This window comes from Alosa pseudoharengus, unplaced genomic scaffold (assembly GCF_046254945.1).
Source record: "Alosa pseudoharengus isolate Yale_2024_CS ecotype anadromous, Long Island Sound unplaced genomic scaffold, YU_APseudo_1.1 YU_APseudo_1.1_scf_30, whole genome shotgun sequence".
Taxonomy (NCBI): Eukaryota; Metazoa; Chordata; class Actinopteri; order Clupeiformes; family Clupeidae; genus Alosa; species Alosa pseudoharengus.
In genome coordinates this window covers 569,034-595,254 of record NW_027468719.1, presented here as the reverse complement: position 1 = coordinate 595,254, position 26,221 = coordinate 569,034, and the positions used below count along the sequence as shown (strand labels likewise).

The window sequence follows — 26,221 nt, the reverse complement described above, 5'->3', positions numbered from 1 at the left end:
AAATGCTTTACTGATGATAAATTATGTATGAACAAGAACAACCAACGCCGCTTGAATTGCTAATTACATTATTTATTCGCTAGGTAGCGTGAGAAAAGAAGAAAGAGGGATTTGAAAACAAAAGAAATAATCTCCATCAAAGAGCCTAATATACAGTACTTCTCAGTCCGTTTGTATCCCCCATCAAATCCATGTTCTATTTGTTTTTTTTTACTCAGTCTTTTAATCCAATACGATGCAAAACAATAATCCAAATCCAAGGAAAAAAATCCATCAAACGAAAAAACAAGTCTCTATTTTAAGGTTTGCAAATGTCCAACCACTTATTCCATATTGTGGTAGCAACGACACTCAGCAATGAACGAATCCCCGGTGGTATTCCTTTTCCAGCGACTTGGTTCATTAATCCCACCCGCAGAAAACAAACAAATAATTCTACAATGAGCAATCTGGTTCAGCATGGTGCAGCCACTTCATTCTTTCCTCTGTCAGACACCTTGTTCTCTAGTTTAAATTTATTGGCTCATAACAGAACTCTGTCTGAGTCTCAGCTGATTACCTTTGCAAGCTGCACTCAAGAAAGACAGGCATGCAGTCAGTGAAAGGGTAGTGAGAAGTGATTTTTTTTCACTTAGCTTATTTCCTTACTTTCATACAGTGGGTATCAGTTAAGTCTGGACGGTTTCCTGCATGAATCGCGCACACTATATTCTCAGCAGAAATGGCACAAACTGCAGTTGACACAAACAAACACAAGGTGTCACTTGGGAGTTCTGCCACTACTATTTTTGAAGTGACTTGACTTACTGCTTCCATGACGCAGTTTCCAAGTCAGTCCAAGTCAGTAGAACAATCAGAGACAGTTGTAAAAAGTAAATCCGCAGATAAAACCAATACCCTTGTTCATTGCAACTGCAACATGCCTGCTTGCCGACGTTCAAATGAAAAAGATTTCAAAGCACTTTTTGCGTTTGAATGTAGCACGAAAACAATTTTAAACAGCTGGACAAATGATTTAGCTAATTGATTATAGCCTGTACACCAGCAATTGTTGAACATTTACCTGTACAAGTACATTGACAGTAGCCCAGCCTAACAAGCATGTTGCAAAAGACATCGAAAGACGCAATTAATCAGAAATAAATAATTTAATCTGCAGCGCTTTATTTAACAAACTGCAAGCAACAGAAGGGTTGAGTCTAAACGACACTGAGTTTTAGACACTGAGTTTTTGATGTTTTAGAAATATTTTCGAAATAAAAATGGTCATTTAACTGAAAGGCTGAAAACATGTAGGCTACATGCAACCCAGCAGAAGACTATTATATTGGTAAATCATTGAGCACCATTCACACATTGTATTCTGCACAGTCTCTATACGTGGAGCGCTAATGTGTCTACTGTAAATCATTCAAATCATGTGTGAAAGTCATTAGGCTGGAAGTGTTAATGTGTCTATTAAGCTCATTAGCCTAGGCCTACTTTCAATAGGCCTACTGTACAGCCTGAGAGGGACAACATAGCCTACTGTAGAGTAAACAATCAGTTTACTTAGTTACATTTGTTTCGTTAAATCCAGTTTTCTACCCTATCTCCATAATATTCTTATAGAAAGACAAAGTCGGGAAAGTGCTTCAGAGAAAACGTGTTTATTGAAATAATGAATATTCTAGGCCTACATTCTACTGTCTCGTGGCCGCCGTCACCAGTATTGCCAGTATTGTCACGGCAATACTAGTTTTCATACATGAGGTTACACTAAACAATGTCACAAACTGCTGCTGCGCTTATTCTCAAAGTGTTTTTCCTGATGCATATGCTGTAGGCCTATTCTAGCCTACTGTCAGTAACTGATGCGAGAAGCGGGTTCTGTGTTGCATGCATTTTTCCGACACTTGGCTGCAAGCTCCCCTCCCCCACCCCCTTCTTTCACAAGCAGTGCAGCTTTCTGAAGCGGTGTTTTTTGAAGCTAATGTAACAAATACCACCAATATTGTTGTGTGGCAATACAAGTATCCAGGGTTCGCGCAAGTAGCCTAAATATATAAATAAATTAAGGACATAAAATCCTTAACGTGAAAAAGCTTAACGTAGCTTAATGTCCCAAAACGGCAACAAGTCGTTTCATGCGCTCATTATGAAAAAAGTTTAACGTGTCCCAAAAACAGCTTATAAACAAGTCTTGCCAGGGGCAACACCTTGCAAAAAAAAATGATAAAAATAGACCTAGGGCTAATTATGGTTGGAATAGAAAGATGCAAGTTATGTTTTATAAACAAATGCTCCCGTTACCCCGCAGAAGTTTCAAAGTAGCCTACACCCTGCCTAAGCCTAGGCTATTTCAGAACACCTAATCGACTGTCTCTAGTAGGCTACAACTTCGATTCAATAAAACGATTTCTAAGGGAAAAACGTTGCATCATTACTCCTGCCTGAATTCGAACTCAGGACTGCCTGAAAGTTGCAGACCTGTTCTGGAAATACGTGCATTAACCCACTCGACCGCCAGACAACGCTAGCTGCTTCGAGTAGGCCTATTGGGTAGGACTGTAGCCTACACTGGTTGCTGTGGCACAGCCTTGAGTGACAGAATTCGTTTTCCTTTGTCATATGAATGCTGTCATTTTGTTAACATTACTGTTAAGGAGATGCTGTAGGCAAAGGCTATATTTCAACCTTGTTAGTGTAGTAAAAAAATTCAGAACTATTCACAAGGTTTCTGGGCAGCATATTTATGTTCTGTTTGCAAGCGAACTTCTCATGACTGCCGACAAAGTAGCCTACTGCCAGCTGACGAAGCTCTCAATTTAAAACATTACTGAGACAGGCACTGTAGGCTACAATCAAGAAATCTTGCTACTGAATCCAAAACTATGTTTGACATTATGTACAAAGCTTATAGGCAACAGTGGACTAGCATGTTGCAGGGGCTGCTAAAAACACAGAGAAACAACACACTGAAAACTCGGCCATTCACAGCCGCGGAATGCCACAGCGGACTTATGCTGCACCCAAGCGGCTGCAGTTGTACACCATTTCACCATTGAAGTGTCCATTCTTAACTACTTAACCACTGTATGCATACAAAATAAAAAAGAACCTGGCATTTTTTATTTAGATATACTGATTAATTTATTATTTAATTTATTATATACGTGGCAGACACACTGGGAATAGTCAGAGGCGGTTCTAGAGTCTGCGGGGGCCCTTCTTTGCGGACAAAGTGTAGAAACTAGGGGTGGCACGGTTCACAAGACCCACGGTTCGGTTCGTACCATGGTTTTAAGGTTACGATTTTTAGTTCTGTATGGTTCTTGTTATTTTTCCTTTTAAGGCGAGACACGGCAGGTGAAAACATCGTTTTTTCATGCACTGGTCAATTTCGAGATTTTGAGCTAGTATGTTACCTTAGCATGTATTCTATCACACTACTACAACAAAAAAGTCCGATTTACACTTTTAGGTGTTTATTTCATTATATTGTGTCTACTCGCGCCTGTATATTTATCCTAAATTCAGCAAAAGTTAGCATTCTAACCTTGCATGCACTCCCGCGACCATGGTCCAAAACATAACATGTGTACTACCGTTGGAAAGCTCTGTTTTTCCTGTATCACGCTATGTGATCCCTATATGGACACTTCCTTTGTATCAGCAACCAATCGCGAAAGTTCAAAGGCGAGTCTAGGCTGAGAACGGAATCTCATTGGCTGTCTTTCAAGGCTGTTTTCTCAAAATGAGTTTCCGCTCACACTCTGAGCTCAAAAACTCCACTTCAGAAGCACGTACATACACCAAACTTTCTAGACTTATGCCTAACTATATGTCGAAGATTTCTACAGAGGGGTTTGTTGATATATTATTCCTAGCCTGACTTACATGACATTTTATGCCTAAAAACATGAAAAAAAGCGATTTTTTAGGGCTAGTGACATAATTTTCTGATTTACAGGAAAACAAAAGTAGATATTCATAAATCCCTCTGTAAATGTTTTCCCATCTAATATTTGAACACAATGAAAACATAATTTTGAACCTGGCTGTATCCAATGCTCAGGTTTTGTGCCTTAAAATGTATGCAAATTAGCGCATATTTAATTAGATAATGCCTAATTTGCATATGTAAACATTAAATTACAGCAAACTTGTAATACATTTTTTTCTCATATTATAATCAACTGGGGAAGTTTCATAGTGATATCTGCTTGTTAAAAATTTTACCCTATTCACCTGTAGTGTCTCGCCTTAATCTTTAACACTTCAGAAATACCATACTTCAGCATATGATGTATAGCTTAATGATCTACTATTTAGGCTACAGTATTAGTGTAATCATGCACAAACTGAATTGACTTGACTTTAAGCACATCATTAACACCATCTCTGAGGAAAAGTGAGATTTTGATACAGCCAGAGTGAAGACATTGATTTCAATTGCTTTTAATTTATTTGGCAAACAAGTAGAATGTGTTATTGCCATCTACAGGAACTTCTGTGCCTTTGTAGCATACTAAGATTGACTGAAATATTACGGAATATTTTATTTCTACACATAGCTTAGCCTACCCAAGCTATGCAAAATAGCTTATAGGCTACCACATAACATTGACAAGCCTTGTAAATGCTCACTTTCTTTCCTGTCTCTGCCAAATTTGAACGCTCCTCTAGTTTCTCTCAACAAGGCTATTTAATCACTGAAACTGAACGTTAAATCTTCCATGTGAGGTAGACCCAACACACATTGTAATATTTTGTTTCCGAGGGCTTTTGAGATCTAGGGTTATTACCTTTCAGTAAAATTAGTTATTATTAGCCAAGTACACATCTCCCCTGCATATATGAGAGTTCGTCAGAGCCGTGCCACTGGAGGAGGGGCCTGTCATTTAGTCTCCTATTCCCCTTAATTATTGCAAATATAAACTTAGTTGCGATTTCCAAACAGTTTTTGTGAGGGCTACTTTGCTAATATTTGGGAAAGTAAGGAAGGGCCTGCGACTGCACCGCCAAAGCTGCTAAAGTGTCGCAAGTGCGCAGCAAATTAACTTCAGAAACAATACATTTTAGCTCACGATATTCAGACTGGCCCATCCTCCCGAAGCTCCCGATTAGCCTGTACTAGCATATTTACGTGTTGCACAATGCTTGCACAGTCGCAGTTCTATCTACCTAAATCCAAAATGTTAGCACAAACCACACTTATGCGACGCTGGTGCATCCTCCAACTCCAGGCTGCCTATGTTATCCCTCCCACTTGCCATTTCTGCACGTAACGCGCAGCACTCCACACCTTTCATGCGAAAGGGGGAAAAACTGTCTGGGGTCATATATGAGTATGAGGCTACATTACGCACGCCATGAACCGTCAAAACCGTGCGATACACACATGCTCCGAACCGATATAAGCGAACCGAATGGTTTAGATTTTTTTCATGAGTTTTTGACACCAGCTTCCAAAGGGCTTTTGGTCTCTACCCACCTCCTCTATCCAACACCAGCGCCATTTATTCTTTATACCTTTATCGACAATTTTGGTGTCTTCCCCTGGCTTCATAAAGATGTACTCTATGACTTTGGCTACGTTTTGCGTTGCCAGTGTGAGAAACACAAAAGAAACTCGCACGTGGAGTGACTGCTGAATCAATCTGATTGGCCAAAACCCAAGACCCTATTACCGATTGGCTTAAGTAGGCCTACTGGTGTGGTTTAGTGAAAGTGCCTCTCAGATCTTGGGAATTGTCAGAATCACCTGATTTTTTTTTTTCTGCAGACACGTCAGTATCAGGCCTGGTAGTTGTGCAGTTGAAATCAGGGAAACCGGATGATAAAACCAGATCTAGTGTGTGCCCTTTCTAATGAGTTGGGCCTAAACTTGATTGAATTAAATTAAAAGACTCTACAAGACTTAAAAAAACACAGTGACCATAGGCTTAGTTGGACAGCAAATGTGAATGTTAAAATCCCCTAAAAACAATATCCTATCAGAGCAAGAGGCCACGACAGACTAGAGTTCAGAAAATTCCTGAATAAAAATACTACTGGTTTTGGGAGGTCTGTACACCAGAGCATATAGGACAGGAGTAGACACATTTATCATCATAGTGTTCCACCCCACCTCTGTGATCATGAAATACATGACAATAAATACATTTTAGTTACCTACCTTAATGTCTGCAGTTTGCAGTGGGGACTAGACAGTCCTTTAGAAAGAAGTTGAACTCCAAAATCTCTCAGGTCATTGTTACTCAGGTCCAGCTCTATCAGGGAGTTTGGTGACTGCAGAAGCGGGGCCACTAACTCACAAGACTTACCTGTGAGTTTACAGCCAGCAAGTCTGTAAGACAATGTGACAAACGACAATGTATTGCTCATTGATGATAGAGAAAAGATACTGTTAAACTTTCTCTCTGAATACTCTAATGCAGTTATATATAATATACTGTATTATACAACAATTGGGTTCTATGGAACTATTTATTTGTTTCTGATTGGTCGAGAGACGTTCCATGAGTTGGAATATACTTGGACATTTCAACTCAGACTTTGCACAGCTAATAATAAATCACTCCGCAATACCATGCGAAGATTCGACACAATGTTCTCATATCCCAGCTCTCCAGTATTTTAAGCAATGGGTTACTCCTAGCACACCTTGATGAAACAGTGCCTCACCACATCTGTGGATTAAGCCACGCAGTCAACTCAATGTAAGTAAGATAAACAAGGATGCTAATTGTTCTCAGCATTGCCAGCATTGTGTACTATATGATTGTCACTTGGAGGAGACTTGTAGATAACTAACATAACATAGCATAGCAGCTAACCGCTGCTAACGTGCTAGCCTCGTCACGACTCACGTCAGAAAAGCTATGGGGCTGTGCACAGTAGTGTAACATTTATTCACCATAAATTAATAAAGTTGAGTGGTTCTGCAATGTAGGCTATGTTTTATGTTTGACATGACATGGGCCAGCGTCCTTGTAACATGCAGCAAAGCTAGATATGAATGTGGTTTCAGCCCGACTTTCAACTAGCCTAGAAATCTAGACGGACCCTAGCGGCAGCAACACCCTACTCATTGGCATCTCATCCAAAGAAATAAACAGCCTACAATATATTCAAAACAATGCTGCTAGGGTGCTCAGCCATACTAGGGGATCACATCAATTGCACTAATCGATACGTTCTTCCTAACTGTTTACACTGTGGGACAAATTGCAGTGCCCCCCCCCCCCCCCCACCAACATTATAAATCAATTGTATTCACCATATTGCTATGTAGCATAGTAATATTATCTTACTATGTCTCAATTAAATTTAATCACAATCACAAATTGTATCACAAAAGGTCTCAATGCCTCTACAATAGAGGTCTGCGCGGGACTGATTTTTCAGTCCCGCGCCCGCCCGCTCCCGCAATATTCTGTCCCGCTCCCGCATTAATGTGTCATTTTTAGTCCCGCTCCCGCCCGCATCTGTAACATGATGTCCCGCTCCCGCCCGCTAAAGCCCGCATGCAGGAGGGATAGCCTGTTCAGTTTTTCTTTCTGTCTCACCAAAGGAGCACACACACCTGAGAAAGCACCTCTCTCATCCCGCCCGCTCCCGCAAAGAGCTTTCAAAAGTTGTCCCGCGCCGTCCTCTTTTGCGTCGGCCTCTACTCTACAACTGTTAAAGACCTGACCTTATCCAATCATTTCTGTGTATTCTTTGATGTGTCTATGTCCCGACACACTCAGAACAGATCTATGATGGTAAAAAAGGAGAATCATAAATGATCAGACATGTGCTCTCTTTGTGCAAGCACTTTCATAGAAGACTTATGGATGGCATGGCATTGCTCCATTACAATTCAAGAAGGTTAAGGACAAACAGAAAGCACCATGGAATCAAAATCCAGTGGTTAAACTACTAAAAAAGATAGTATAGGAAGACTGAAAGAAAATTACGTAAATACAAACTTCAGATTCACTATGAAATCCATAAAGAGATGCTCTGCACATATAACAATAAATATGCCAAGCAAGACAGACTTTCTGTAGAAAAGTATTTATAAGAAATTATTTCAGATGTACAACTTCTGATGCATTAGTTTACATTTGGGTTTACGAATGCACGAATGTTGCTGCATTTTGCATCACCTGAAGCTGTTACAAAATGCAGCATCTAGGATTCTCAAAAACTAAAATAACTGACCACATTACTCTGATTCTTAAGTCCCTGCACTGGCTTACAGTAAAGCACTACTGCTTGTTTATAAATCAGTAAATTAACCTAAATACCCATCAGACATGTGTAGCCAGGTGAACTTTTTACAGCTGCCAGGCGGATTGTGTGCATCTGGGGGCGGGACTGATAATGAGCAACAAATGTCTTCCTGTTTAAAACACGGTCTTCCGGCGTCATTTGTTTGTAACGTGTTGCCGGCGTCGGAAGGCTGGAACTGCTAGTGGTACATCGGTCGTTGAGCGGTATGTAAAGGCTTTTGTTATGCTGCATGTGGTTATCAACTACGAAGGTACCATGTTGCCCTCGGCTAGTGTTCTTAAGTCATGCGTGCTTGTTGTTTTTTAGAGAATCACTTCAGACAAACCCTGGGTGGTAGCCAGTAGCGTTAGCGTTCTTCACCAGCTGTGCAAGGTAATGGTGTCTCCCTTGTTTGTAATAACTCAATGCTGCAGCGAGCTCCGACATAGTAAAGATCATGACTGTTTGTTAACGTTAGTTTGTTTCACTAGAGTATGCCGAAAGCCTGTCCCCCTCCTACCTCGGCTCACCTCTTGTGATGACCGGTCATTGACTTTTTAAGGTAGGCTTATGTATACATGTTGTCTGTGATGTGCAAGTGTCACGGTGACTTATTATGGAGTGATGGTTTATTGAAGCCTCTTAAACGAAACATGTTTTCCCCCTACAGGCCTTCGAATTAAGGGCAAGGGGTTCTGACCACTGTTTTCTCCATGTTGTTTTGTTTGAGTTCTAGTATCGTAGCCAGCCTTTAATTTGGGTTGTTGAGGCCCCAGCCGTGGCGCAACCGGCTGGGGCACCTGCACCGTACGCCGGCGACCCGGGTTCGATTCCCGCCCCGTGGTCCTTTCCGGATCCCACCCTGACTCTCTCTCCCACTCACTTCCTGTCATTCTCCACTGTCCTGTCATTAAAGGCATAAAAAGCCCCCCAAAAAATATATACTAATTTGGGTTGTTGATATCGTTTGTCTGTGTGTGTGTGTGTGAGTGCGCGTGCGTTTTCGTACGGGCAGGAGCTTTGTCTGTTTGTTTGTTGGTTTGTTTTGGGTTTTCTTAACTACTTAATTTCTTTTGTATTTTGCCCCTTTCTCCTCTCTTTGTCCATCTACGGCCTGTGGCCTACTGAACTTCACCTAGTCAGCCAAACCTGTGTAGTAGCTTTGTGTGAGCACTTGTTAGTGTGGGTTGACAATTGCTGTGTATCCTCGTGTGATGAAATTACTTCCTTAGGTCGAATGGTGTGTATTTCGAAGTAACTTTGTGTGAATTATAGCTTAGTCCATCACTTCCAAGCTGGATTCCATAAAGGTTGCGGTCTGACTGAGATGGAGTGGGTGGGTGTGGGCCCATATTACTTAAGAGTTGGGGGCATTTGTGTCTGTTTATGGTATTTTGTCTTTATTTTGGTTGTGTGTATTTTCTTTTGTTATTGTTATGTGCATCATGTACTCTCTCCCCTTCTAAAGAAAACCAAGAAACTTTCTAAGAAAAGACAAGAACTAAAAACAAATAAACTATTTATTGACTGAGACAGCCTCTATGTTCATTTACTTGAATAGCCTGCTCTGGTAGATTATATACTGCAACCAAAACACTTTGCTACACATGCTTCAGCAGTTCACACCTTCTCAGCTCTCAGGAGAAAAACCTGTTAGTAAAACCTGCTGTTAGAACTAAACATGGTGAAGCAGCTTTTAGCTGCTATGCGGTTCAGCTCTGGAACCAACTTTCGGAAGACATCAAAAAGGCCCTAACTGTAGCCAGTTTTAGCCACTTTTTTATACTTAAGACCAAATTGTTCTCAGATGCCATTTGCTAACTGCACTGAGTTACAAACTCTGAATCTGCCTTTAAATTATTCTACCTTGTGTCTTTTAATTTGTCTTTTTATTTATTATTCTTTATTTTTAAAAGATTTACCTTTTGGATTTAATGTTTTCTTTTTTATGACCTTTACATTTTAAATTATTCTTTGACTATTGCCCTTCTATGCTTTTATTTGCTATTACTTTTTGCTTTTGTTTATGTAAAGCACATTGAATGACCTCTGTGTATGAAATGTGCTATGTAAATAAACTTGACTTGACTTGATGTGACTTGACATCACCGACAGCACCTTTTTTGATAATTGAGCCAGTAGATAAATAACTGTTCAGAATATATCTGTAGCCTAGGGTAGGCTTCTGCAGAAAACAATGTTGTTGGCGATTTAATACTATCTAGCGACGTTTTCAACAGGCTACGCAATAGAGGCTTAGACAACTATGACCCACGTTTTGGTTTCGTAAATGAATTTGCCCTACTTCTTGACTGCAATGTAGTCAATTGACTGCTTGACAGGTTATTTGTATTTTTCTGTACAATAAACAAATACATCTGCTTTATGCTGCAGAATTATGCACTTGGCCAGCCTATAGAACGGGCACATTTTGGAGAGAATAGAGAATGTATGCACCCAAGAATCTGTAGGCTATTTGTGGCGGGTTACCAGCAAACAATGTTTAATTAACTCAAGACCTCAAACATTTTATAAACAATAAAAACAGAAAGGATGCAGCAGGCAGCAAATGTAGAAGAGTAATTTCCAGTGAAAGAACAAAATGCTGAATGAAGCCCAAAACTATGAAGGCATATCTGGCAAGTTGTTATTTTATGAAGACGTAAATGGTTGCGCTATAGGTCAAGTTTGCAAGAAGGAGACATAACGTGTGAGCATGCCACACTATCCAGGGACGCTCTCACACAGCTGTGGTAGGGGCAGGAGGATTACTGTCAGCGCATGGCTTTATAAAATTCTTCAACAGAAGCCTTATTAAATAAAGGCCTGTGGTTTACGCAGCCTACAGTTAGTAGGCTAAATAACACACCCGCCACAATATGCGGTATGATGATTTTTTACGAGCAAGATGTTTTTTGGTGCCCTACGCACATTGCATGTTCTTAAATAACAATGAAATATCATCAGTAATATTCGACCATTATTTTGTGTAATTCGGCTTTGCATTGGATTAGACACCAGGGGCCATATTCACAAAGCCTTTTATCTTACCACTAGGAGTACTCCTAAATAGCAATAAAAGATTTTAGCTAGGAGTTTCTCTTATTAAGTTATTCAGAAAGCCTTACATACCTACTCTTAGTAAGGAAAAATGACAACTCCTAAACTAAGAGTGAGTCTTGATTGCTATGGATGACGTCATTACTCATACACGAGCTTGACTGAGGTGACCACCTTGATTGGCTGATGATTGTAACGCTGTAATGAATCCAAACACCTCCCTTACGATGATGAGTGGCAGGTGACAGGTCTGAGAATGCGTGCGCTACACAAGGACGGAAGATGATGAATAATTGAATAAAAAGGCCTAGCCTAAATTAATCAAGAGTAAGGCAAAACAAATAGCCTAGTAGCCTAATGAAACATACGGATTGATGCAGTATCTTTGTAACATTATTAAATTAATCTGTTACTATGCCTATGTCTACGTTTGCAAAGAGGAGAACATTTTAATTTGATTCACAATAACGTTACATTTAATTTACATGTTGACAATAAGTAGCCTAGTTTTGGCTGTTGTTGGTGGCGTTATTGCATGTTTGTTATGCCTACAATGTAAAATTGCTTCCTCACGATTGGAAGCTCATGTAGCCGCATAGGATTTCAAAACGTGGCGAAATGCCACAAAAAGTGGTTTGTGAATAGGTCTGTGAGTTAGGAGTCCTCTTGACTTCTTCACAGAGGTGGAAAGGTGTGATTTGTTGGGATCCCCCCCTGTCAAGCAATATAACCATACAAACGCACAGCCTGCACTCATTGTTTCAAAGGGAGTAATTTCGGCTTTTTCGGAACTGGCCATTGTAGGCTACATAAAAATTAACTTCCAAAACTAACAAAACATATTTATCTTCTTTCAGTGAATTCAAAAGTTTCCAAAAAGTTAAAAACAGATGACGTGATGCACGTCATTGAAAGAATGCGCAAATAATATAGCCTAGATATTCCAATATATTCGAATACATGTGTTTATTTTTAGAGGGAAAATTCGAACGTCTTTTCTGAGCAATTTTTACAGCCATAGTCCACTGTAGGCTACGCCAATCGGCTATTACTGTAACACCTTCCACCTAGCCCCGGTGAGTGGGGGCACTATAATGCGTGTGAAATAGCACCATTGAGTAGCCTATGCAAATAGCCTTAAAATCCTTAAACCTGAGAGAGGAGGAAAAGGGCGCGCACGGGTAGGCCCGAAACGTTAGGAAATCGATTAAAAATAGGATTTCAGTCCCTTCCAGTAAAAAAGTCATCCAATGCATATGTAAATTAGGTAAATAATGCAATCTCAACGAAACCAAACTCTGATGACTGGCAGCAGTATGTTGAACGGCTGGATTTCTACTTCGCGGCTAATGAAATCACGGATGCAGGACAAAAGCGGGCCATATTCCTGAGTGCATGTGGAGGGAAGACATATGCCATTCCGCGGAATTTGTGTCAGCCGGTTAAGCCGGGAGATAGCTCCCTGACAGACTTATTGACGCTTTTCAGCTCTCACTTCGCACCAAAGCGCAGCGTCATTGTAGAACGTTTTAAGTTTCATTCAAAAGTCAGACAACAAGGCCAGTCAGTCGCAGCCTTTGTAGCTGAACTAAGGAGACTCACAGAACTCTGTGCATTTGGAACATCACTCAGTGAGCTGCTTAGGGACAGACTGGTGTGTGGCATAAACAACGACCACATCCAACGCCGTCTGTTAGCAGAACCGGATGTTAAACAGACTTTAGCGAGGGCAATGGATTAAGCGACAGCTATGGAAACAGCGCTGAAAGATGTAGCTGAGTTGCAGCAGCCTCGAACAGAGGGGCCTGTTCACAATCTACAGCCTGTGGCCTCAAGTCAGAAACCGTTTGCTGCAGGGTGTTTTAGATGTGGCGGAACTCACGGGCCTGCAGACTGCCGTTTTGTAGACGCAGTTTGTCACAACTGCCGGAAAAGAGGACATCTGGCGAGAAAATGCAGGCATCCCAGACAGAACAGAGGGAACGCACGGGGTGCAGCCCACATGCTGGAGGAAAATTATGAAGTCGAAGACTGCACTCACATGCTGTACAACCTGAGGGAGGACAATAGGGTAGAGCCATATAAAGAACAACTCTCAGTGAATGGACATGACCTGATGTTTGAAATTGACACAGGTGTAGGCGTGACAATCTTGAATGAGGACACATATAGGCAGATGGGGGAGGAAAACTTCATCCTGCTAAAATAAACCTCTACACTTACACCAGAGACAGAGTAGATGTGTTAGGCAAGATGTATGTACAGGTCATCTACAAGGGGCAGATAAAGCAGCTGCCATTACTGGTGGTTAGAGGGCAGGGCCCAAACCTGATGGGCAGAGATTGACTCAAGGCGATTAGACTAGTTTGGACAGCCATTTTCAAACTGCAAATGTAAGTGAGCAGCAGGAGTTAAATGGTCTACTCTCAGAACATGGGGAAGTGTTTAAAAGTGAGCTGGGCACTTTAGTGGGTGCTACTGCTAAGATCTACGTAGACCCAGAGGCCAAGCCTCGGTACTTTAAAGCTAGGCCCTTGCCATATACACTAAAGGAGAAGGTTGAAACAGAGTTAACCAGATTACAGAGAGAAGGCATCATAGAGCCTGTGAGTTTTTCGGAGTGGGCAGCCCCAATAGTTCCCATAGTAAAACCAGACAAAACCATAAGAATATGCGGGGACTACAAAGTCACAGTGAATCCAGTGTCCAGGTTAGACAACTACCCGATTCCGAAGACAGAGAACTGTCGGTGCTGGGAGGGGGCCAGAGGGTCACAAAACTAGACATGTCTCAGGCTTACCAGCAACTTCTATTGGATGAAAATTTCAAAAGATTCACAACAATAAACACACATCGTGGACTCTACCAGTACAACAGGTTGCCCTATGGGGTGTCATCGGCCCCAGGCATTTTTCAGCGCACTATGGATAACTTACTACAAGGACTTTCTCAAGTAGTGGTAAGAGTAGACGACATCCTGGTGACTGGGGACGATGATGCCAGTCACCTTCAGAACTTAGGGACAGTACTGGAAAGACTGACAGCAGCAGGACTCAGGAGAGACAAATGTCTGTTCATTGCACCAGAAGTTGTGTATCTGGGGTACAGAATTAACCACAAAAGGATTCAACCAGTGGCTGACAAAGTTCAAGCAATTGCAAACGCTCCTCCACCAACAAACCCAACACAGCTGAAGTCTTTCTTGGGAATGCTTAATTATTATCACCGATTCTTGCCAAATGTGTCCACCGTGCTTGAGCCTCTACATGAACTCCTGAGAAAAGGAACACCATGGAAATGGGAAAAACGTCAGTCAGGCATTCGCGGCAGCAAAAGCGTGTCTCCAGTCAGAGCAACTGCCGGTGCATTTTGATGACACTAAATCCCTCTACCTGTCCTGTGACGCATCACCATATGGTGTGGGAGCAGTTTTATCCCACAGGTTCCCAAACGGCACAGACAGACCCATAGGATACATGTCACGGTCACTGTCATCAGCAGAACGGGGGTATTCTCAGTTGGAGAAGGAGGCTCTAGCGATAATGTTCGGCCTAAAGAAATTCCACCAGTACCTGTTTGGAGAGCACTGTACCATTGTCACAGACCACAAGCCGTTGCTTGGCCTGTTGGGTGAAAACAAGGGCATCCCGCAACTGGCGGCTGCCAGGATGCAAAGATGGGCATTGACACTGGCAGCCTACGAATACACCTTGGAGTACAAGGAGGGCTCAAAGCATGGGAATGCAGATGCTCTGAGCAGGCTTCCGCTGCCAAGCACACCCATGGTCACACACAGAGAAGGGGAGGTGGTGATGCTCCTGGAACACATGAATGGCACACCGCTGCAAGTCAAACAGATTCGGGACTGGACTCGGAGAGACCATGTACTGTCCAGAATACAGCAGTGGCTCATGCAAGGCTCTTGGCCAGATGTGTGCACAGACCCTAAAATGCAGCCCTATGTGAGACGACAACATGAACTCAGTGTGGAGGATGGGTGCATACTGTGTGACTGAGTGGTAATACCACCTCAAGGGAGACAGACCATGATTGAAGAGTTGCATGAAGCCCATCCAGGAGTTTCTAGGATGAAAGCATTGGCCCGCAGCTATGTGTGGTGGCCGAACATGGACACAGATCTGGAGACAGCAGTACGCATGTCATGCGTGTCAGTCCAACCAAGCCACCCCAGCATCAGCACCGTTACATCCGTGGGAGTGGCCTAACCAACCATGGATGAGGCTGCATCTGGATTTTTGTGGGCCAGTGTTGGGAAAAATGTTTCTGATTGTCATTGATGCCTACTCTAAGTGGATTGAGCCCCACTCAATGCAGACCATAACGTCAGCCTCGACCATAGAAGTTGAGGACCATCTTCGCCACCCATGGAATTCCAGCTGTTGTGGTCAGCGATAATGGGCCAAGCCTGGTCAGTGCTGAGTTCAAACAATTCCTACAGAAAAATGGCATAAAACACGTAACTACAGCACGTTACCACCCATCCTCAAATGGCTGTGCAGAGCGTGTTGTGCGCGTGTTCAAGGACGGAATTAAGAAGATGGGGGAGGGGAGTGTGGAGATCAAGTTAACCAGATTCTTGTTTAAGTATCGATCAACCCCTCAGACCACCACTGGAGTCACACCTGCTGAGCTCCTCATGAACCGGAGAATCAGGACTCAGATAGATAGTGCGGCCATCACTAGGTGACTAGTCGGACTGAAACAGGCCACACAAAAAGAATATCATGACCAGCATGCCGAGGACCGGGCGTTCACACAGTCTGACCCATGTCTGTCTATGTGAGAGGGTACTCGGGCCAAAAGTGGATTCCGTCCATGTTCATGGAGAGGACGGGACCAGTATCATGGAAGGTGAAAACACAGGATGGTAAGCTGGTAAGACGACATCAGGATCAAATTCGTCCACGGTATGATCAGAAACTGACGGAGGCCACCAGTCTCCAAGAAGAAAGTTTACCGGTGGATCCGACGGGCCCACCTCTGGCAGAGCCTGAGCATCGGGCACCAGAGACTGTTGAGCAAGCACCCCCTGAACAGTGTCTGGAGGAGGGTGTGCGTCATCAAATGAGAGTTAGGAAGGCACCTAATTATCTCAAGGATTATGTCCTTTCTGGGGCAGAATAAACCCCGTAGGTGCATCGAGGAGGGTAGTCAACCCCTACCTCGTAGTTAGAGTTTGATGTTCATTGTTTGAAAAAAAAAAAAAGAAAAAAAATGTGTTTCTTTGTGGACTATGGGGGGAGGGAATGTTGCATCGTGAATGTTAGGCAGTCAGAACCACTAGGGGGGTCAAGTGAGACAGGTCAGGGAGTGATCTACAGGATGCTAGAAAGTGATGTAGTGTATGCCTGAAGTTGGAAAGGAATAAACACATTTAAGTTAACCGTGAAGCCTAGTCACTTTATTACAGTAATGATCAATTCTGAGCTGCGTGACATCTGCTGCAGCTCTAATTATGAAAAGCCAAGTGGATTGTATGTGACTTGTCTGTTCTGAAAACCTATATAACCCTTCGGAAAAACAATTCAAAGACCTGTTATTTTCATTTTTGGATTAGACTAGCCAGTCTCTATGCTGTTTTCATGGACAGCAAGACCCGCTTCATTCATTGTTTTAAATAACGTTGTTTGAACGATTTTGTAGTTAGGCTACTGCAAATGTAACACCCTCGTTTCTATGAAACTGGAAACAACTGAACCAGGAGACTTTGTCACAAGACAAAACAGATGTCTCAAAGCCCATTAGATTAACGTGAGCCTGATGTGGTTTAGATTTTTAAGACAAATATTTGGTTAGACTAGGCTAGCTAACTTTACACTGACACAACGTAACAATGCTCTGAAGTCGCGGTCAACATGAAATCCAAAACTTTTTGATCACCAAGTTGAAATTTCCAGCTCAACCACAAATAATTCCGATTCTTTTTAATATCATTTAATAACTAATTCATTGTTGATTTAGGCCTATAGGCCTAACTCGGCCTACTTAGCAACACTATTGAACACCACTTAAAAGTTCAACGAAGAGTTGCCATTGCTGCTGCTGTGCTGAATAGATGTGGACGGCACGGCAGGGCATGCCCAATGAAAATAAATTAACGCAACGCAACACAACACAGACCCCGCTTCTCTCGCGTCAGTCACTGACAGTAGAATAAATGCATGGGGAAGAACACTTCGATGATAAGCGCCGCGCAGCAGCAGTTTGTGACGTTGTTTATTAGTGTAACCTCATGTATGAAAACTAGTATTGCCAGGCAATACTAGCCTTTGAAAAGTAGTATTGCCGTGGCAATACTGGTGAAGGCAGCCATGTCCTGAAGTAGCCTAAAGCATGTAGGCCCCCCATACTCAAATAGCGGCCCGCGGGCCTTTTGTGGCCCTTGGGGTATCTATTAATGGCCCTCGAGCTGTTTTGAATTTTTTTTTTTAATTTAACAAATAAATAAATAAATAATATATATATATATTTTTTTTTCAATCTCGCTGCCCGCTCTTGTTTTGAAAGCGCGCGCCGCAATCTCAATACGAGGCTGGGGGTTGCCTCCATGGCAACAATAAACAATTAGCACTCCAGTCGAGCCCTCCCAAACTCGAGACAGTGGCCCTTTTTTTCAATGCCCAGTGTTCTAGCCTTGCTAGGACATGAAACGCCCAGTGATTGGATACTCTTTGGTGAACTCCGTGGAGTATCCAATCACCAGGCGTTTCACGTCCTAGCAAGGCTAGAACACTTGGCATTGAGATGGCCCCAGTCACTCTCAGCAGCAGTCACACGTTTACCGACCGGAGCCGTAATGGCATGCTCGAAATTTGCCCCAAAAAGAAAACCGGACAGCAAAAACCGCCAGTTCCAACCAGAGTGGACAGAAAGGTTTGCGTTCTTTCTACCACCGTCCAGCACTCGCCCTCTGTGCTTAATATGTCAAGAATCTGTCGCGGCAATAAAACTAAGCAATGTAAAATATGTTCTAAATGTTATAGATAAGTTATATTGTTATGATACGTTATCGTACACGGTCCCAATAAATGGCCCCTTGAGTCACTGAAAAAAAAAATTGTGGCCCCTCATCATTTCTATTTGAGTACCCCTGATGTAGGCTAATGATTCCTAAAACATATACGAAGTCCATTCTGTGGCTATTGAAATTTGGGTATATCGTGTTAACTGTAACCCACCCTCTGAAATAGGGTTTCTCAATGGGGGCGGTACCACCCCCTGGGGGGTGTTCGTACAACCTAGGGGGGCGCTGGGAACGTGAGAGGTTATTTTTAAATTTTTTTACATTTTAAACTTTCATGGTTTTCACATATTTTTGGTGCAAAAATAGGCTACCTGAAATAAATAGGCTATTTTCATTCATGGGTTTCTAACCCCTCTCCCGTCCCAGCTACATTTTACTATGCTCAGTGTCATACAGTGCAGTTCGGGCCTGCACACGCCCGGACTCACGTCCCCCAGCCCCAGCTATTGTCATCTCTATAGTAACGCCGATAAACATAACCCAAGTTCGCTGCTTTTTTTTTTTTTACCCAAACAGTCTCCTATTGCTTCTAACAGTGGGCTAAATCTTCTTATTTTTTAATCTTCTTAAATTTTCTTATAATTCCAGAAGAAACCAAAACAGCACAGAAATGGGGTGTAGTTTTTTGTTTGTTTTTAATTGTGTGTGTGTGGGGGGGGTGGGGGGGGGCAGAGGATTAAAGTAAGGTCAGGGAGGCGTTTGCTCAAAAAAGGTTGAGAACCACGACATGATATTTTAACTTTATTCTCGAAATGTCTCTTAATAATATTATTATACCCAACAACTAGTGCACAAAAGATTAAGTTTGTATCTAAGCTTAAAAACAGGGTCATGAGTCTCATAAAATGCAGATCCTTGGGTCATTACTTTTGAACGATTCATGCTAGACTTTTGAAAAATTCAGAGTATTCTAAACTGTTATTTGTCTTCAACTTCTAAAATGAAAAATAACTGGTCTACAGTTAAATATTTGTCAAGTTATGACTTGCGGAAAATTGTGTTTATGAAAAATGCAAGTATGTTTTGCCCACAAAATCTTCCCAATGAATCCCATCAGATCTTTTTAATTTATTTTTAGTACTTTCTCAATTAGACTGAATGGACTGAACTTGTTAAATAAAGTAAATGTGGTGCACCCAAATAGGTGAACACAGGTGTTGTGGTTTATTTACTGCATTTGTATTTTTATATTATTCATCTAGAACGGCACTATGCCTAATAGGACTTTTATTTTTCAATATTATATTATTACTGTATTTTTATATTATTACTTTAGAACAGCCTATAGTGCCTAGGAGGTGCAGTTGCGTCTGGGTTGCTATGGGAGCGGACCACCGCCTTGCCCTCAGATGCACTTTAGATGAAAAACTGACAAGAAGCAGCCTGTGTCATCTCCTTGTTTTTCCACCTGTTTCACAGGTTAGTACTGTATAAACGCCGTCCGTTTCATTGTGTCTGCAACTCATGACTGATGTTTGTTTGATAACTTGTTTTTGTGTTATTGTGAACTTTTAATTTAAAAGTTATATTAGAAAATTTGCCATCGTATGTAGCAGCTAGCAGAGGTTAACGTTCAGCAGCCGTCTCGCGAGCTGTCTGTGGCGGCAAACTGATGCGCTTCAGACGGTTAGCTGCCGTCTGTTAGCTAGCTGGATCCTTTGAGATCCTGTTGACATTCACATAGCTAACTGCTAACTTAGCGTCGTGAGCTCCCGTACACTGTTTTTAGACACGGTTATTTCACAAAGTTTGATGAGTATAAATACGTTCACCCACTGCTTTTATGAAAAAAATATTTTATGATGTTTGATGAATATAAGTAAGGTCAAGACACACTGGTTATAAGATATAGAATTTAACGAAGTTTTAAGAGTATAAATAGATAAATACACACTGGTCATAAGACATGATTATTTGGATAAGGAATAAGAAATAAATAGATATGTTGATAGAAGGAATAGTATTTTGTAAAGTATGAAGACTCTGAATATGTTATGAAACACAGTTTTGATATAACAGCTATCTTGAAGTAATGAATGTAAATACACTAAGCCATGACACTGGAATGAATGTTTGTTATCTGAATCATATTGTATACGTAATGTAACTAGTGCCTTTGATATTGCTGTTTTGTATGTACTGTATATTTAAACGGGTTAAGTGTTTTATAGTATTGAATCTTTATGTGCTATTCTCTGACTTTTGCTACTTTACAAGTTCAAGTTTCACTTTATTTATCCTTAGATAAGGAAATTTAGTGTGCAACAGGGTGTCTAAAACACATACACAGTAAAAGCACCGGCAGATGCCAACAACATTGACAGCACAGCACAGGACACACAACAACGGCACAGGACACACAACAACAATGGAGACACTCTTTGGACAATTGGACAGTACACAGGTACATCTGTTGTTATCAGCATGGACAGAATAAATAAGTAATAAATAATCACATAATGTATAAAAGATACAAGAAATCAGTCAAGTGAATTCAGGTTCCTGATAGCCACAGGAATAAAAGAATCTCTGGCACGTCTAGTTCTCAGTAGAGGAAACCTAAAACGGCGACCTGAGGGGAGCAGATTAAACTCCCCAAAAAGTGGGTGATCAGGGCAGTTTAAAATTTGGTTAGCCTTACCCCCGACCCTATTATCATATAAATGTTGGAGCTGTGGTAACTGTACCCCAACCACCTTAGACGCGACATTAAAGGGATACCAGGCAAGCATGATGCTTTTTCTCTATGAAACTCCCCCTAGCGTCTGTACGTGTCAATACCAGAGGCGATTGCTCTAAGACTACAGGGGAAGCTCAGCCTCCTCTAAAATATCACGGAAAATCGCATCAAATAACACTATTACATTAGCTTCTAGCCTACTATTCCAAATAGAACATGCTGAAAACATGTTCATCTTCATGGCTAGTTTGTTCAGCAATAAGGTTTTGCCGGTCATTTATCGTGATTTCGCACCCGTAATACATTGCTGTGACGACGCGATCCATAAAAAAAACCATGCAAAAAACCCATAGACGCTCGGCTTCACTGGACTTTCAATGGCACTACAGAGTGGGCTGATCTCAGTGCAGAAAAGCTACACGTTTATTGGACAAACGCCACAAAATCGTCATTTCCAGGGAAGCCCGGCGTCTCTGGGAGTGAATGGGACAGTGGGATGGCCCGGACGCCGAGCTTGTGTATGATGATTGGAGGAACCGTCATAGAGGCTGGACTCTTTTTGATTAACAGCATATGTCGCGATCTGACAGGAAGTGGTTCAAGTTCAAGGCAGGGATGCGTTAACGTTAGTGTTAGCAGGTGAAGTCGAGAGACAAGGCAAGTTGCAGCTCAAATTCTCATAATTTGGGAGCAATACAGTCGGTTTCAATTTGTCTTTGTAAATAGCATACTGTAAATAAAACCGTAATGTGGAGTTACAGAGTGTGTGGCTTTTGTTCCAGTTGTGTATTTAGGCTAAATTAGGTAGCGCGCTATATAACGGTGTAGGCTACATTATGCCATGTCTGCCATGCCAACTCTATAGCCTACTGTTTGGGATACTTTTTGTTACTTTTCCTTGTCTTTGCATCTTCCATCAAGGGTTTTCGCTGCTTCTTTGCCGGCTCTGCCATTATACACACGTTTGCAACTATCGCTAGCGTTTCCTTAGCCTACCTCTGTGCTGTGGATGCAGGATGTAAACTGATCCTGCTTCTCGCGATGTCTGAGACTTTGTGAGACTGAAGGTCGGCGGGTACGATACACTGAACTTGCAAGTGGGATATTCTTCCTACAGGCAGTAGGGACGGACGAGAGAGTCTTCATTCGCCCTGTAATGAGTCTTTTAACCATATACCGACTTAGAAAGATGATTAATTAACACAAAAACGTTGCCTGGTGACCCTTTAACCAGCTTTGTTAGCTTATGCTTGCTGGTCATTGAAAGACCACTGTACCACACCACAATACAAAAGGTCAAGACTGATTCAATAAAACACCGGTAAAACAAAGTCATCAGAGTCCTGCACACACTAAATTATTTCATTTTCCGCAAAAAGAAAAGTCTCTATTGGGCCTTTTTACATGCAGCATCTGTGTTGCTCTCAAAAGATAGTTTGCTGTCAATGATGGTTCCTAAATATTTATATTCATCTACCATCTCAACAATCATGTTCTGAATGACAGTTTGAGAAACATTGTGCTGTGTTCTACGGAAATCAATAATCATATAATTTGTCTTGGAAACATTGATAGACAGATAAAAGTTATCACACCAAGCAATGAAATCAACTACAGGACCATGCCCCATCTCATCCTTGTTCAGAAAAGCAATGGTGAAAGAACACACCCATGTGGAGAGCCTGTGGAAGAAAGGGCTTTTGAGGATAAGACACCATTAACCCTAACACACTGCGACCTATTTGACAGAAAGTCCAGTATCCAGCCAATTAAGTTAGGGCTCAAGTTAAAAAGAGCCTTGAGGTATTCAGATGTTGATAAAGGGAATTTAACAAAGTAAGTATTGCATCCTCAACACCCCTGCTAGCCCTATATGCAAACTGGAGGGGATCTAACTGTTCCTCCACCTGTCTCAGTAACTCCTGCTTCACCAACTTCTCAAAGGTCTTCATCACCAATGAGGTGAGAGCTACAGGTCGAAAGTCATTTAAGACCTTGGGGTTCTTACACTTAGCCACAGGAATGATTGTAGAGTGTTTCCAAATCTTTGGCACTGTTTGAGTCTGGATAGATTGAGTGAAAATCACTTTGAAGATCTCACTTAACTGACCAGCACAAGACTTGAGAACTCGACCACTGATGTTATCAGGGCCAGGACTTTTCCTAACCTTGGTTTGTTTAAATAATGATTTGACCTTGGAGACATCAATATCAAAAGCAGAAGAGTCACTGACCAAATAATCACTCATGTGACTGCTTCTCGCACAAAAATCAATGTTAGAAAATCTCATATAAAAGCTGTTTAATTGATTTGCTAGCTGCTCATCAGAATTAAACCCATTCAAAGACGCAGTGTTGTTGCCTTTATGTAGGCCTGTCATTAATTGCATGCCATTCCACACAGACCTGAGATCTGATTCATTGAATTTGGACTCAATTCTACTTTTGTAATGAAGTTTAGCCTTAGCGATTTCAGCTTGCACAACCTTCTTTATTTCAGCATATGCACTCTTGTCACCACTATTAAAAATAGACCTCTTTTCCCTTAGTAGATTTTTCAGTTCTTTAGATATCCAAGGCTTATTGTTGGGATAAGAAACAACTGTCTTAGTTGGGATCACACTGTCCACACAGAAAGAGATGTAACTGCAATACGGCATCTGTCAGTTAATCAATGCTGCTAGATTAATCTAGAAAGACGGACCAGTCGGTACAGTCAAAACAGCCCCGTAGGGCCAAAGTGCTCTCCTTATTCCACACCTGGACCACACGTGCCTGCACCTTGTCTCTGTGCAGCACAGGTCTGTAAGTGGGGAGGAGATGCACCACGTTATGATCAGAAAATCCTATAGAGGGACCTGCAACAGACTTATAGGCTCCCTTGATAGAGCCATAGCAGAGATCCAATAGGTGACGTACTGGGTGAAACTGCTCAGCGATTTTTTACAGTTGACATGATTAAAATCACCAAGGAAGAAGCATGGGGCATCGGGAGGGATAGATTGTAGTCTCTGAGCTACTGAGAAGATGACGTCAGAAGCCGTTTTGGTGTCCGCTCTGGGGTGAATGTACACTACTGTCAGAAATATTTGGGGGGGGGTTCCCTAGGCAGATAGAATGGTCTAACAGACACTGACAGCAGCTCGATGTCCAGTAACCAGATTTGTTCGCGCACAGTGGCGCCATTGCACCACTTAGGATTGATGTACAGGCAAACACCCCCGTCGTGACGCTTACCCGTCACCTTTGGGTCACGGTCCAGACGGATCGGAACCCAATAACCATCAATGTTCACAGTATGATCCAAGTCAGTAACTGTCAGCCATGTCTCGTCTTTAGAATTCTATTCGGTATGAATGGTTAGTCAGGTGGTTTGCTAAAGGTAGCCTGTACTTAAATACAATGGAATGTCCATGTTATTGCACTATTCAGCCATAGTGGCCTATTTCTCACCGGTATAAAGACAAAAATGTGAATGGATGAATGTATTGAGATACATAAATGTAATGTTAAAGAACATGTTACTGTCTTATTAGAGAATTATTGCACAGACTTTGACATGATTGCTAGTAAATAAAAGATGCACTTTGGATGAAAAACTGACAAGAAGCAGCATGTGTCATCTCCTTGTTTTTCCACCTGTTTCACAGGTACATTATCTTTATTACTGCTGGTACCACTCTTGGGACACGTAATATAAAGTCAACATAAAATACACATCTGTGTTGACATAAAAGTGTAAGTGAGCACATATATTTGGCCCTAAGTTCAGTTTACTCAAAATCCTTTAGCAGCTGGTTGCCTTGCATTTTTAAGTTGGCTTGACTAAAGATTTTGTACAGTGAACCATTAAGCAAAATCGTAAAGAGAAAAGTATTTAGCTTGCAATTGTGGTCATTGGAAAATTATTAAATACCCTTCCTAAATGTCTTCTTTACACAATTACGGCTGAATTGAATTGTGAATTGAATTTGATAGACTTTGATGGATGCTTGACATTGGAACAGTACTTTGGTGGGACTTGATGACGTAACATCCTTCAAAAAGCAGCCTTGAAGGTTCCCACCTTGACTTTGAGAAACAGCCTGAGGTTAGACCTGCTAAGGTGATGATTACTCCCTCCATTATGCCCACACTTGTTTTTCAAGAATCAGAATTATGAGTTGTAATGCTTACTATATCTACAGTCAACCCTAGCAAGAAGCAACAGATAGGAAGATGGACTTCCTGTGAGTGAACTGCGTGTTTGAGCTCTGCACCGTCTCTCCATCCCTGGGCCAAAAAGTGGGGCGTTACAAAGGTACAGACCGGAGCCAAGTTTCCCTTTTTTTTGTACTTTGTTGGGATTAGGGTTGGGTATCGTTTGGGTTTTATCCGATACCGGTGCTAAATCGATACTTTTAAAACGGTGCCGGTGCCGAAACGGTGCCTGAACCGGTACTTTGTTATTAAAATGTTTTAAAGCATGAATTGCTTTTTTTATTGATAAGACAAATTTGAACATGAAATTGAACTGTTATATTCAATTTACTATCAATATCTCATTGCTCCTACGAATAATACATTTAAATGTTAAAACAGCTTGCCATGCATGCACACACAATTACCCAGTGTAGGCGGTTTGCCATAAGGTATGTTAAAACCGCTTGCCATAGAACAATGCCAGGTCATGGACAACGGCATTTGCAAGCAAGCTAATCTAACAGGGAACAGGGACTAACAGTTAATTCAGTGTGTTCCCAAATACTTCAAGAAATGTAATGTCTTAATCCATAACATGCAATAGTTTTGAACATGTTAGGCTACATGTCGGTGTTGAAGTGTTTAGATTCCCAGTGCTGCTAGCCTAGTAGGCATTTTAACAACTATGGCTATGCGCTAACACCAGTCAGCTGAGTTTAATTAGCGATAACTTCGGAGATGGTTTCGTAGACTCTTTGACGGCTCAGTGACATCAGGTATGTAGGCTAACCTACATATTTATGTTTTTTGCCAGCGAACTTTTAACATGATCTTCATATTCATTTTGATGCTATATGGGCCTCATGCACATGAAAGATTAATATCATGCCATTAGAACACACCGTGAAATAAAGTTTTCACCTTACAACTTTGCTGACATTTCAAATAAATGCCAGTTAGCGCATTAGCAAGGATATTGTGTAACATAGGCTACTGTTGATGTTTCATAG

The 26,221-nt window shown here is 41.6% G+C and overlaps 1 protein-coding gene across 1 annotated transcript in view; it reads right to left on the bottom strand.

The window, feature by feature from the left end:
- LOC143101179 (NACHT, LRR and PYD domains-containing protein 12-like) overlaps positions 1-26,221 on the bottom strand; it is a 159,320-nt gene that overhangs the window by 126,675 nt on the left and 6,424 nt on the right. Inside the window, exon 3 of the mRNA XM_076264581.1 lies at positions 6,161-6,331. Within this exon, the coding sequence (XP_076120696.1) occupies positions 6,161-6,331 (171 nt within the window). The remainder of the gene's footprint in view (positions 1-6,160; positions 6,332-26,221) is intronic.